This window comes from Scyliorhinus canicula, chromosome 1, assembly GCF_902713615.1.
Source record: "Scyliorhinus canicula chromosome 1, sScyCan1.1, whole genome shotgun sequence".
Classification (NCBI taxonomy): domain Eukaryota; kingdom Metazoa; phylum Chordata; class Chondrichthyes; order Carcharhiniformes; family Scyliorhinidae; genus Scyliorhinus; species Scyliorhinus canicula.
Window position 1 is genome coordinate 167697425 of NC_052146.1, and position 15652 is coordinate 167713076.

Consider the following 15652-nt stretch of genomic DNA (forward strand, 5'->3'; position numbering starts at 1 on the left):
AGGAGATTTACTAGAATCATAGAATTTACAGTGCTGAAGGCCATTCGACCCATCGAGTCTGCACCGGCCCTTACAAAGAGCATCCTACTCAAGTCCACATCTCTACCCTATCCCCGTAACCCCCACTTACCCTTTTTGGACATTAAGGGTTAGGTAGATTGGCCATGCTAAATTGCCCGTAGTGTCCTAAAAAGTAAGGTTAAGGGGGAGTTGTTGGGTTACGGGTATAGGGTGGATACGTGAGTTTGAGTAGGGTGATCATTGCTCAGCACATCGAGGGCCGAAGGGCCTGTTCTGTGCTGTACTGTTCTAAGGGCAATTTAGCATGGCCAATCCACCTAAGCCGCACATCTTTGGACTGTGGGAGGAAACCGGAGCACCCAGACGAAACCCACCCAGACACGGGGAGAACGTGCAGACTCCGCAGTGACCCAAATCGGGAATTGAACCTGGGACACTGGCACTGTGAAGCAATTATGCTAACCACCATGTGATTTTAGAGATTAGATATATTGGCTTGAAGAAGCTGGGGTTGTTCTCCTTTGAGGAAGGAAGATTTGATAAAGGTGATGACAGGTTTGGACAAACAAGGCCAACATTAGCTGATGGTACAAGAACTGGAAGACACCAATTGAAGATTTTTGGCAAAAGATGCAGAAGTGAGGAAAAAAAAACTTTTAATGCAGCGAATGTAAATGACCTGAAACGCACTGTCTTTGAGGATGGTGGAAAGCAGAGACAATTAATGATTTCAAAAATGAAATTGGATTGGCACTTGAGGTGGAAAAGGGCAAGGAGATAGAGCGGGAGAATGGGAGGACTGCCTTGCTCCAGAGAGCTACTGTGTGAGCTAACCCCATCGCAACCGAGCAGGATGACCCAGAATGCCGCGGCCCCCAGCCTGCCCCGCGCGCGCTGCCGCGGCCCCCAGCCTGCCCCGCGCGCGCTGCCGCGGCCCCCAGCCTGCCCCGCGCGCGCTGCCGCGGCCCCCAGCCTGCCCCGCGCGCGCTGCCGCGGCTCCCAGCCTGCCCCGCGCGCACTGCCTTCGGCTCCCAGCCTGCCCGGCGTTCTGAGGTAAGTAGCTGAAGATGGCGGCGATGGAGGGTCCGTTAAACGTACTTGGACAGAGAACATTTGGAGACTCCATTCGCACTCAGAATGGTAAGAGACGGCAACTTTACATTGAGAGGGAGCCGTTTGTTTGCGGATAATATTAGCACAGGCAGCAAGATTTGAGATCATGAGCAGAACCCTCACGATTCAAAGACACGTGTCTTACGAGCGGCGGGTGCGTGTGAGGAGGAATTGGAGCAAATGCTTGTCGGACAGTCAGCTTGGAATTGGCCGGCTGGATCCGGCAGACCGGACAGGCCGCTCCGCTCCTAGACAGTGCCGCAGTCCCGGACAGCGCCGCACTCCCGGACAGGGCCCCGCCCGGCTTTTCGGAATGATCCAGAACCTTCCCCGTTTTCACAACCACCCCACACGCCCTCCCCCGGCCTTCAGACCAAACCGCACCTCATGGATGCGCCTCGTGTTCTCGGAATGTTTTTTTTTAGAAGAACAGACTCCATTTAGCTGCAAAATGCCTGAATTCAGTATTGGAGCAATTTAAAATATAGGGACGGGTTGTACAGTACTAACCTAGATGGGTAATTTGACTTTTTTCCAGTTCGAGCGTTATTTTTAAAACGACAGCCAGAGGTCGCTGAAAAAAAATGTTTTTTTTGCTCTCCTGTCGCCATCAAAAAATAGATAAATCCACACCGATTTAATTATCGACTGCAATGGCTTTGAGGTACCGAGTCAAACATTTCCATAGGAAATAAAATAAAAACCCATGCTGCCGCAAGTAGGCATACCAATTCTTATGGCACTGGATTAAGATCGAATCAGAGTGAGAAGTATTAATACCTAGAAACATACCACTGTTAAGAGCCTCACTTGGAGTAAGAGAGATTGAGGGGCGATTTTATAGAGGTGTACAAGGTTTTGACAAGTTTGGGTGAAGGAGACAAATAAAAGCTGTTTTCATTAAAAGATGGTACAAAGGAAATTACAGCACAGGAACAGGCCCTTTGGCACTCCAAGCCTCCACTGATCAGGGGTTGTTTAGCACAGGGCTAAATAGCTGGCTTTGAAAGCAGGCCAGCAGCACGGTTCAATTCCCGTACCAGCCTCCCCGAACAGGCGCCGGAATGTGGCGACTAGGGGCTTTTCACGGTAACTTCATTTGAAGCCTACTTGTGACAATAAGCGATTTTCATTTCATGCCCATCTGAACGAAAAACCCGTACTCTTCCAGGGACTATACCCAATTCATGTATTGTCAAGGCACCCCTTAAAAGTCACTATTGTACCTGCTTTCACTACATCCCCTGGCAGTGAGTTCCAGGTTCCCACCACCCTCTGTGTACAAAGAAAAATAATTGCCTTGTACATCTCCTTTCAACTTTGCCCCTCACACCTTAAAGCCTATGTCCCCAAGTAATTGACTCTTCCACCCTAGGAAAAAGTTTCTGACTATCCACTCTATCCATGCCACTCATAATTTTGTAGACTTCTACCAGGTCACCCCTCAACCTCTGCCATTCCAGTGAGAACAAACCAAGTTTCTCCAACCTGTAGACAGCAGGGCACTGTAACTTCAGAGCTCCAGGGTCCCAGGTTCAATTCCCGGCTTGGGTTACTGTCTGTGCAGTTTTTGTATGTTCTCCCTGTGTCTGCTTGGGTTTCCTCCAGGTGCTCCGTTTCCTCCACAATCCAAAGCTGTGCAGGTTAGGTGGATTGGCCATGCTAAATTGTCCTTAGCGCCCAAAAAGGTTAAGCGGGGTTACAGGGATAGGGCGGAGGTGTGGGCTTAATAATTAATTTGTGGGGTGCTCTTTCCAAGAGCTGGTGCAGACCTGATGGGTCGAATGGCCTCCTTCTGCACTGTAAATTCTATGAACCTCTCCTCATAGCTAATGCCCAAGCAACATTCTGGTAAATCTTTTTTGTACCCCCCTCCAAAGCCTCCACATCCTTCTGGTGGTGTGGCGACCCGACTTGAACACTATATTCCAAGTGCGGCCTAACTAAGGTTCTACAGTATAAAGCTGCAACATGACGTGCCAATTTTTGAACTCTAAGTCCCGACCGATGAAGGCAAGCATTCCTTATGCCTTCTTGACTACCTTCTCCATCTGTGTTGCCACTTCACCTGACCTGTGTACCTGTACACCCAGACCCCTCTGCCTATCAATACTCGTGAGGGCTCTGCCATTTACTGTATATTTCCCATCTGCCATCTCTCCGCCCAAGTCTCCAATTGTTGTACCCTCTGACAGTCGTCATTGCTATCTGCAATTCCACCGACCTTTGTGTCGTACACATACTTAGTAATCAAACCAGTTACATTTTCCTCCAAATCATCCCTGGAACGAAGAGCTTGCCGTATGAGGAACGGTTGAGGACTCTGGGTCTGTACTCGTTGGAGTTTAGAAGGATGAGGGGAGCTCTTATTGAAACTTACAGGATACTGCGCGCAAAAGAGAAAATGCTGGAAAATCTCAGCTGATGTGGCAGAATCTGTAAGGAGAGAAAAGAGCTAATGTTTTGCGCCCAGGTTACCCTTTGTCAAAGCTTCTAGGATGCAGCAAGGCCTGGATAGGGTGGACGTGGAAAGGATGTTTCCACTTGTCGGAAAAACTAGAACCAGAGGGCACAATCTCAGACTAAAGGGATGACGAACAGGCGAGGGAACGAGGCGACTCGGGGCTTTTCACAGTAACTTCATTTGAAGCCGAATTGTGATAATCTATTTCCATTTCATCGTTTAAAACAGAGATGAGGAGGAATTTCTTCAGCCAGAGGGTGGTGAATCTGTGGAGATCTTTGCGCAGAAGGCTGTGGAGGCCAAACCACTGAGATAGGTTCTTGAGTCAGAAGGGGATCAGGGGTAATGGGGATGAGAAAAATAGCAACCATGATTGAATGGCGGAGCAGACTCAGTGGGCCGAGTGGGCTAATTCTAGCTCCTATGTCTTTTGGTCTTGTATATTACAAACAGCAAAGGTCCCAGCACTGATCCCTGTGGAATGCCACTAGTCACAGCCTCCATTCAGTCACGCACCCTTGCACAGCTACTCTCCATCTTCTATGACCGAACCAGTTCTGTATCCATCTTGCCAGCTCACGTCTGTGTGACTTCACCTTCTGTACCAGACTGCCATGAGTGACCTTGTCAAAGACCTTACTGAAGTCCATGGAGACAACATCCACTGCCCAACCCTCATCAGTCAAGTTCGCCACTTCCTCGCAAAACTCGATCAAGTTAGTAAAAACTTAGCTACAAAGGCGAGAAGAGACAACTTGCTGTTGTATCAATTTGCGGGAAATTACACGGGTACTGGTCATAATCTTTCATTATTCGTTAGAATCAGGGGAATTGCCAGTGGACAGGAGATTTGCAGACATTACACCCATGTTCAAAATAGGTTGTAAGAGAGACGCGAGATTTGAGATCTGCTTTTTCAGGTCATCCTGAGACGACCTACCAGTGCAATCTTCCCACCCTCCACAGGGACACTCAAATAGGTTGCACAATACAGTATAACCCATAGACTGCCTGTCTCATAGATAGAAATAAGAAAAATGCACCAAGGACATTCTTGCACACAGGGTGGCACAGTGGTTAGCACTGTTGTCTCACAGCTCCAGGGACCCGGATTCAATCCAGCCTTGGATGACTGTGTGAAGTTTGCACATTCTCACAATGTCTGTGTGGGTTTCCTCTAGGTGCTCCAGTTTCCTCCCGCAGTCCAAAGATATGCAGGTTAGGTGGACTGGCCATGCAAAATTGCCCCTTAGTGTCCAAAAGGTTAGGTAGGGTTACGGGGATAGGGTGGAGGCATGGTCTTAAATCAGGTGCTCATTCCAAGGGTCGGTGCAGACTTCATGGGCCGCATGGCCTCCTGCACTGTAAATTCTATGGTTCTGTGAAGAACACATCCCATAAAGGGCATTTATAAAGCAGGTGGGTTTACAAAAATCTAGTACGTTTATGGTCAACGGTTTCTGAATTTTAATCCAGTTTAATGAAATTAATTTAAACTCCCCAACTATTTGATGATTCTCCAGATCATTAATCCAGGCCTCTGGATTACAAATGCTGTGACATGTATTTATATACTCGCAGTAGGGAAGGTTTGAAGCTGAACAATATTCAGATGCCATTTATTCAATTCGTCCTGAATGTCTTTTATTTTTAACATATATGCAAATAACCGAGGATGGTTTTGTACTGTACGATATTTACCCACTAGAAATTGGGGTGAGACCCAAGGATAAAATCTTACAACAATACAGTAAAGGCCACTTGTTTTGCACTCAAAACACATTGCACAAAATATACCACAGATTACCTGTCTCATGGATAAAAGTAAGAAAAATACACCCAAGGACATGCTTGCACACTTTTGCAGTCAACAGGAATGGGTGGGAGTCACATTTCAACAGCCTGGGCAAAATCTCAACTGCTGCCAACCCAGTTAACGGGCTCAAGGAGAGCATTGCAGTGCTGGAGTAAGAGGATTTTCCACAGGGTTCAAGGACAGAATCAATTTGATGTGGAGATGCCGGCGTTGGACTGGGGTGAGCACAGTAAGAAGTCTGACAACACTAGGTTAAAGTCCAACAGGTTTGTTTCAAACACTACCTTTTGGAACACTGCTCCTTAGGCTTCCTTCACCTGAGGAAGGAGCAGTGCTCCGAAAGCAAGTGATTGAAACTAACCTGTTGGACTTTAACCTGGTGTTGTCAGACTTCTTATTGAGAATCAACTTGGTTAGAGCTCTGGAAAAATAAGGGTGTAATTACATTGCTCGATGTGTAGCCTTTAGAACACCATCTAGTGAGAAGAATGTGAAACAAATCTGCATGCGAATAACAAAGAGATACTTTGATTATAGGGTAATTATAAAGGCGGACTTCAATTACATAAATGTGACTGGGATTGTGGTAGTGCAAAGGGCAAAGAGGGTCAAAACCTAGAATGTGTTCGACGGCAGCATGTGTCCAATCCAACAAGCAAGGATGCCGTGTTGGACCTGGTTCTTGGAAATGAGGTGGGCCAAATTGATCAAGTGTCAGTGGGGGAACAATCAGGAGAGAGTGATTATTATATCGCAAAGTTTAGGAGGATGGTAGAAAAGGATAATGGGTTGTCTAGAGGAAAAATAATTAACTGGGGAAGAGCTGGACCGGTTAGTTGGGCAAGAATGGAGCTGGACCGGTTAGATCGGAATGAAATGTTGGTGGGAAAAGTTAGAGCTGAACAATGGAATTTCTTTAAAACAGAAATGGTCTGGACACAGTCAAGATATATTCCTTTTAAAAGGGAATCGTCTGGCAACAAACCCAGAGCTCTCTGGATAAAAAATGAGACAGAGAGTACAGAGTGTGCTTTGGACAGGTGTCAGGTAATAATAATCTTTATCAGAGTCACAAGTAGTCTTACATTTACACTGCAATGAAGTTACTGTAAAAAGCCCCAAGTCGCCACATTCCGGCGCCAAATCACCTAACAGCACGTCTTTTGGGACTTGTGGGAGGAAACATGTGCACTCTGAAGAAACCCATGCAGACACGGGAAGAATGTGCAGACTCCGCACACAGTGACCCAAGCCGGGAATTGGACCCGGGTCCCTGGTGCTGTTAAGCAACAGTGCTAACTACCGTGCCGCCCTCTAAAAAACACGGTTGAGAACCAACAGGAATACCAACAGGAGATGAAAAAGTACATTAGAGAACTGAAGAAGGATTATGAGAAAGCACAGGCAGCCAACATACAGGTGAACCCAAAATCTTCTATCAGCATATAAATTGTTAAAGGGTAGTGAAAGGAGAGTCGGATCAATTCGGGACTTAAAAGGGAATTCAAACATGGAGGCAGTGGCCATGGTTGAGGTATTAAATAAATACTTTGCATCCATTGTTACCAAGGAGATGGATGCTACCCAGGCAATGGGAGGCCAACAAGGAATCTCTCTCTCCCTAGAAGGATTCAGAATTGATAAGCAGGAAGTGTTGAATAGACAGGCGAAAGTTGACCAGGCCGGATGGGATGCATCCAAGGATACTGAAGGAAATGAGAATGGAAATTGCAGGGGTGCTGGCCATAATGTTTCAGCCTTGTCGAGACACCAGGAAGGTGCCACAGGACTAGACAATTGAAAATGGTATGTCCTTTTTCAAAAAAGGTGAGAATAGCCCAGAAATTATAGAGCAACAAGTTTAACATCAGTTGTGGGCACGCTTCTAGAAACATTTATTCGGGATAGAATTAGTGGCTGCATTTTTGTTTTAAATTTAGAGTATCCAATTATTCCAGCTGAGGGGCAATTTAGCCTGGCTAATTCACCTACCCTGCACATCTTTTTCGGTTGTGGGGCTGAGACCCACACAGACACAGGGAGAACATGTAAACTCCAGAATTGGTGGCTGCATGGAAGAATGCAGGAAGAGCCGGCATGGATTTTTAACGGGGAAATCATGTTTAGCTAACAAGATGGGGTTTTTTGAGAACAAAGTAGATGAGTGTAATACTGTTGTTGTAGTATACATGGACTTTGAGAGACATTGAATACAGCGACACGCAACTGACGTGTGAGAAAAGTTAGAGTTCATGGAATAAAAGAGACATTGGACACCAAATTTGCTGAAAAGAGGAAGCAGAGATTTGCTGGAAGGGATTTGATGGGCTAAATGTTCTAAAGCACCTGAATGTAATATGTTTTATTCAAATTAGATTTTGCGCATTACAGCAAAAGACCTGATAGATCGGTAAAGTGATGGAAGGGCCAACAGCTATCGGTTTGCTGTGCAAAAACTGGTTCACTGGTGCTCAGATGGTCTCTGCCAGTGTCAATGAGCTCCTGACCTCCTTACAGGGCAGCAGTTTTATGATGAAGAGCAAGGCAATAGCGGTTCAATTCCTGTATCAGCTGAGGTCATTCATGAAGGCCCTGCCTTCTCAACCATGCCCATTACCTGAGGTGTGATCCTCGGGTTCAACAGAGATGTTCAAAATTGAGGGGGGGTGGACAGAGTAGATTGTGGGAAACCAATTTTTAAACGAAATTCTGGGATTTTTACTTCATTAACTGATGTATATAAAAGTTTACACAATATTAATGTTTTGTTACGATCATGTCTGACAGCTACCTACATTTGGTTATGATTGATTTGAGGAAAAATGAAAATTGAGCCATTTACATTTTGAGGATTTGAGCCAGGAAATGAGCGATTAGGACCATTATTGATTCAAATAATGTTTTCAGGTAGAAACTTTAATCGTATCTAAGTACATTTCATCAGAAATTGTTCCATAATGTCGTATAAATATTACTATGAAAATTTCCAAGTTAAATACACGACAGAAATAAATCTCAATGGAAATAAAAGGCACAGGATTCCGCGTGTAAATGGGATAGAAGAAGAGCTTGTGGAGGCGTTGGCAAGGTCACGATGTGCACATCTGATACGCAACTTTTTAGGCACTGCCTTTGTTTTCGTAATTGGTGATGGCATCTTTGAAGATCTGTGAAATAATATTAATACAATCATTTTACAAACAGTTCCTCACCTTGTCTTATTTTTATGTACCACGTATAATGTGATGCAATTAATCTTTACACTTAAAATAAAACACCCTGCCTTATTTTGGGGCAGCACGGTAGCATGGTGGTTAGCATACATGCTTCACAGCTCCAGGGTCCCAGGTTCGATTCCCGGCTGGGTCACTGTCTGTGCGGAGTCTGCACGTCCTCCCCGTGTGTGCGTGGGTTTCCTCCGGGTGCTCCGGTTTCCTCCCACAGTCCAAAGATGTGCGGGTTAGGTGGATTGGCCATGCTAAATTGCCCGTAGTGTCCTAAAATGTTAGGTTAAGGGGGGGTTGTTGGGTTACGGGTATAGGGTGGATACGTGGGTTTGAGTAGGGTAATCATTGCTCGACACAACATCGAGGGCTGAAGGGCCTGTTCTGTACTGTTCTATGTTATGTTATATGTTATTTAATTATTCATTTTATTAGCTTTAAATAAATTGTATGGTTAAGGTACAGTATAATAAATATAAAACATTTGTATGATTAAAAAAGATTAACCAAAGCACAAATTATGGTTGTAAGCTTTAAAAAAAAAAATATTATAAACAGTTTACAACGTAAAGACTGGACACGAAAAAAAATGGTTTCCCCATCCTACTTAAAACGCACACTGTGCCTTTCTAGCACGAGTGCAAAAGCTTCCTGGTTGATTTAAACTGTTTGAACATTTAAAAATCACCCTCATCTACAAAAATAAGAAAGAATCTCTCACGAAATCTTAAACTTACCTGTGATTCATTGATGAATGCTAAACCGCAACATAAACGGAAGAACAACGTAAAGTCCGGGACACAATGCCGTTTCATTCATAAATTTCAAAAGTGGAGTAGTTCATGTGTTCTAACCTCGCACACGAGGTAAGTCCATCCGGGTGCTGTCGAATCAGGTGACTTTTTGATTTGTAAGTTTCGCCAGTAGTGTCTTTCGCATGCGCAAACATGGAAGACGTAAAGTTTTCGGGGACACCGTTTATCATCTTTAAAAAGGTATTTGCAACTTTTTTGGTTAAAAATGTAGGCTATATTTAATGTATTATGTTGTAATGTGCGCTGCTGATGTATGTTTATTTTACACAAACAAGACTGACTTGCCAACGGAGTGTTTTTTGAAATTTACATACTTTGAAATTCCAGATCCAGCGTAAATAACAGGACACGAAAATTTACGAACTTTGCATTTTTGTCAAGGACAAAAATGAAAGACAACATTTAAAATAAGGAAATTTAAAACTATCTAGAATTAACCTTTATTGTTAAAAGTGTGTTAAACAGCAAAATCATTCAAATTCATTAATGAGAAGGAATTATACAGCACTAAGAACAAAGAGACATTTTCATGTCTCTAAAAAAATGTGGGGGACACGAATGATAAAGTTATAAATTTGAACAAGATCATCTTCTGTTTTTCTTTGACCCGAGTACATTTGAATACCCAAGTATAATCCTCATAATAAAATTAATTTGGGTGGTGTGTGTGTACATTAATTCAGCATAAAATATGCATGCCAAGTGAATACCCATTAAAACCACTCTTGGCCTCCAAAAAAAAATATCTACCCATATAGCCATAACAATCTCACCTCTGATGATAGGTCATCAACCTGAAACATTAAGTTTGTTTCTTTCTCCACAGGCATTGCCCAACCTGTTGAGTATTTAAAAGGTTTTATGTTTTTAAATTTTTGATTACCAGTAGTCTGAAATGCAATTTTAGTGGGACATTGTACACCAATGCTTCCCACACTGATTCCATTTTAATGCTTAGAAATTCACCAGAGTGGGATGATGGGGGAGTTGTTGAGGGAAACCAAATAGATTTGTCCATATTCAGACTACCATGAGGAGCACGTCCAACCTTGATTAGCCAATGGGAGTGCTGAACTGGAAGGTCAATCACCATAACCGTTGGGGACAGCTTGTTGCTGACCAATCGACAAGTCGTGGGTGGGAAGATCCCATTTTGGCTACACTCGACAGTCAGCATCGCTGCCTCAGAGCTTGTAACTCCATATGATGGGTTTGTTACATTTTGGGAACCCCTGTTGCGCTCTTTGTGTGCTATTATTCCGTTAGCAAAGGGTTAAAACTGTGTAACCTTTCTAGTTTTTGTGTGCAAATTATGTGAGAGTATATCAAATTCTCGGAGGGCCTGAATTGAAGAGAGGTCGAGTTGTAGTGCTGAAGTATTGTGCTCCATAACTAGCCAAGCTGTCCGGTACAGCTACAATACTGGCAGGTACCTGATCATTCCAGGTCCTGTCCACAAAAAACAGAACAGATCCAATTACTGCCCCATCAGTTTTCTCTGGATTGAGACAGGTAATAGAACAAAGAAAATTACAGCACAGGGCAGGCCCTTCGGCCCTCCCAGCCTGCGCCGATCCAGATCCTTTATCTAAACCTGTCCCCTATTTTCCAAGGATCTACTTCCCTCTGTTCCCCATCCGTTCATCAATCTATCTAGATGCATCTTAAATGATGCTATCGTGCCCAACTCTACCACCTCCGCTGGCAAAGCGTTCCAGGCACCCCCCACCCTCTGCGTAAAAAAACTTTCCACGCACGTCTCCCTTAAACTTTTCCCCTCTCACCTTGAAATCGTGACCCCTTGTAATTGACACCCCCACTCTTGGAAAAAGCTTGTTGCTATCCACCCTGTCCATACCTCTCATAATCATGTGGACCATTTTTGTACATGTAATTTTGTATATGTTATCAACAGTGCTAACAAGGGGCATGTACTAACCAATTATGCTTAGCTTGGATTCTGCCAGGGCCACTTGGCTCCAGAGCCCAATACAGCCTTTTTATTCTAGAATTTAATTAATTGAATGCCTATTTATTACATGCCATGATGGGATTTGAACTCTCACATCTTATTATTGCTGCGTTCTACGTTACTCCTAATGTTACCAGTGACATAACCACCATATCCAATTACAATTCCAAAGATAATTTGCCTTTTTATACTAGTATGTTTGTTCTGTTTTCCAGTGATGGCAGCAGCCTCCATCGCCAACATTGTGAAAAGCTCCTTGGGACCAGTTGGCTTGGATAAAATGTTGGTGGATGATATTGGTGTAAGTAAAGTTTGTAACTGTTTTTGTCACCAAATATTTCCTCCACTGAAATGTGGTATGCTGTTCCTTGGGCACTCGGTGCACTCTGATACTTCAGTCAAATTACCAATGCTTTTGAATTGTGAGCGAATGATGATTGAACCAAGGTCAACCCCAGTCTTTTCTCCGCAACCACTTTGGCAGAAAGAATCAAAAAGTAGTTGATTTGTTTAAATGAAGAGAGGTTGCAGAACTGGTTGATCTGTTACAGGAATCACAGGGTTGGAATGCATGTGTAGCAAGTTATTGGGAAGACAAATGGAATATTTATTGCGGGAGAATGGAATATGAAAGGGATGTTCAGCAACAGTTGTACACAAAATCCCCCTGAGAATCCTCTGCCTTAGAATATTCGATGATCCTGCCTGCACCGCTCTCTGGGGAACAGAGTTCCAAAGATTCATGACCATCAGGAAAAAATTATTCTCACCTCCATCATAAATGGGAGACCATTTATTTTTAAACAGAGTCCTCTCCAGTTCTAGTCTCTCCCACAAGGAAAACATCTTTTCAGCATCCACCCTGTCGAGTTCCCTCAGGATCCTATATTTATATCAAGATCAACATATTGGTCACCTAATTCGGCTCAGTAGCATAGTGGTTAGCCCTGTTGTTTCACAGCGCCAGGGACCCGTGTTCGATTCCTGGCTTGGGTCAATGTCTGTGCGGAGTCTGCATGTTCTCCCCGTGTCTGCGCGGGTTTCCTCCGGGCGCTCCAGTTTCTTCCCACAAGTCCCGAAAGACGTGCTTGTTATGTGAATTGGACATTCTGAATTCTCACTGCGTACCCGAACAGGCGCCGGAGTGTGGCGACTAAGGGATTTTCACAATAACGCCACCTAACCTTTTGCAATTTTAGTATGGCCAATCTACCTAACATTCACATCTTTGGACGATATGTTCTATGAATATTAATTCCCCAGGTAGCACTGCTGGTTGAGGTGACAAAGCACTGTTCCAGCCACGGTTACTTCCATCGCCATCAACATAAAGCTCTTGGATAATTTGACACCCTGAATTTGGAGCATGTCCTGCAGTGACTTGCTTTGCTGTTTCACCTTCCACATTGACAATGGTGTTGACTCGTTGAAAGCAACCGCTACTATGGTGTGGATCACTATTGTTGGTATTTTGTTCAGTCATTGTACAGGTTAAACATAGAACATAGAACACTACAGCGCAGTACGGGCCCTTCGGCCCTCGATATTGCGCCGACCCGTGAAACCATCTGAAGCCTATCTGACCTACACTATTCCATTTTCATCCATATGTCTATCCAGTGACCACTTAAATGCCCTTAAAGTTGGCGAGTTTACTACTGTTGCAGGCAGGGCGTTCCACACCCCTACTACTCTCGGTGTAAAGAAACTGCCTCTGACATCTGTCCTATATCTACCACCCCTCAATTTAAAGCTATGTCCCCTCGTGTTGGTCATCACCATCCGAGGAAAGAGACTCTCACTGTCCACCCTATCTAACCCTCTGACTATCTTATATGTCTCTATTAAGTCAACTCTCAGCCTTCTCCTCTCTAACGAAAACAACTTCAAGTCCCTGAGCCTTTCCTCGTAAGACCTTCCCTCCATACCAGGCAACATCCTAGTAAATCTCCTCTGAACCCTTTCCAAAGCTTCCACATCCTTCCTATAATGTGGTGACCAGAACTGCACGCAGTACTCCAGGTGCGGCCGCACCAGAGTTATGTACAGCTGCAGCATGACCTTGTGGTTCCGAAACTCAATCCCCCTGCTTATAAAGGCTAGCACACCATATGCCTTCTTAACAGCCCTATTAACCTGGGTGGCAACTTTCAGGGATTTATGTACCTGGATGCCGAGATCTCTCTGTTCATCTACACTACCAAGAATCTTGCCATTAGCCCAGTACTCTGCATTCCTGTTACTCCTTCCAAAGTGAACCACCTCACACTTTTCCGCATTAAACTCCATCTGCCACCTCTCAGCCCAGCTCTGCAGCTTATCTATGTCCCTCTGTATCCGATAACATCCTTCAGCACTATCCACAACTCCACCGACCTTCGTGTCATCTGCAAATTTACTAACCCATCCTTCTACACCCTCTTCCAGGTCATTTATAAAAATGACAAACAGCAGTGGCCCCAAAACAGATCCTTGCGGTACACCACTAGTAACTGAACTCCAGGATGAACATTTGCCATCAACCACCACCCTCTGTCTTCTTTCAGCTAGCCAATTACTGATCCAAACCGCTAAATCACCTTCAATTCCATACTTCCTTATTTTCTGCAATAGCCTACCGTGGGGAACCTTATCAAACACCTTACTGAAATCCATATACACCACATCAACAGCTTTACCCTGATCCACCTGTTTGGTCACCTTCTCAAAAAACTCAATAAGGTTTGTGAGGCATGACCTACCCTTCATAAAACCGTGTTGACTATCGCTAATCAACTTGTTCTTTTCAAGATGATTATAAACCCTATCTCTTATAACCTTTTCCAACATTTTACCCACAACCGAAGTAAGGCTCACAGGTCTATGATTGCCAGGGTTGTCTCTACTCCCCTTGAACAAGGGGACAACATTTGCTATCCTCCAGTCTTCCGGCACTATTCCTGTCGACAAAGACGACATAAAGATCAAGGACAAAGGCTCTGCAATCTCCTCCCTGGCTTCCCAGAGAATCCTAGGATAAATCCCATCTGGCCCAGGGGACTTATCTATTTTGACATTTTCCAAAATTGCTAACACCTCCTCCTTTTGAACCTCAATTCCATCTAGCCTGGTCGACTGAACCCGAGTGTTCTCCTCAACAACATTGTCTTTCTCCAGTGTAAACACTGACGAAAAATATCCATTTATCGCTTCCCCTATCTCCTCTGATTCCACACACAACTTTCCACTACTATCCTTGATTGGCCCTAATCTTACTCTAGTCATTCTTTTGTTCCTGATATACCTATAGAAAGCCTTAGGGTTTTCCTTGATCCTATCCGCCAACGACTTTTCGTGTCCTCTCCTCGCTCTTAACTCTCCCTTTAGGTCCTTCCTGGCTAACTTGTAACTCTCAAGTGCCCTAACTGAGCCTTCATGTCTCATCCTAACATAAGCCTTCTTCTTCCTCTTGACAAGTGCTTCAACTTCCTTAGTAAACCACGGTTCCCTTGCTCGACAACTTCCTCCCTGCCTGACAGGTACATACTTATCAAGGACACGCAGTAGCTGTTCCTTGAAAAAGCTCCACATTTCAATTGTACCCATCCCCTGCAGTTTCCTTCCCCACCCTATACATCCTAAATCTTGCCGAATAGCATCATAATTGCCTTTCCCCCAGCTATAATTCTTGCCTTGCGGTATATACCTGTCCCTGCCCATTGCTAAAGTAAACATAACCGAGTTGTGATCACTATCACCAAAGTGCTCACCGACATCTACATCTAACACCTGGCCGGGTTCATTACCCAGTACCAAATCCAATGTGGCCTCGCCCCTTGTTGGCCTGTCTACATACTGTGTCAGAAAACCCTCCTGCACACACTGCACAAAAACTGACCCATCTATAGTACTCGAACTATAGTATTTCCAGTCAATATTTGGAAAGTTAAAGTCCCCCATAACAACTACCCTGTTACTCTCGCTCCTGTCGAGAATCATCTTTGCAATCCTTTCCTCTACATCTCTGGAACTATTCGGAGTCTATAGACAACCCCCAACAGGGTGACCTCTCCTCTCCTGTTCCTAACCTTGGCCCATACTGCCTCAGTAGACGAGTCCTCAAGCGTCTTTTCTACCGCCGTAATACTTTCCTTGATTAACAATGCCACACCCCCCCCCCCCCCCCCCCCCCTCTTTTACCATCTTCTTACAGAAACATCTAAATCCTGGAACCTGCAACAACCATTC

The 15652-nt window shown here is 44.4% G+C and overlaps 1 protein-coding gene across 1 annotated transcript in view; it reads left to right on the forward strand.

The window, feature by feature from the left end:
* The first annotated feature begins 1001 nt into the window (after window positions 1-1001).
* tcp1 (t-complex 1) overlaps window positions 1002-15652 on the forward strand; it is a 79857-nt gene continuing 65206 nt past the window's right edge. Inside the window, exons 1-2 of the mRNA XM_038802286.1 lie at window positions 1002-1161; window positions 11641-11726. Of these exons, the coding sequence (XP_038658214.1) occupies window positions 1089-1161; window positions 11641-11726 (159 nt within the window). The 5' untranslated portion in view covers window positions 1002-1088. The remainder of the gene's footprint in view (window positions 1162-11640; window positions 11727-15652) is intronic.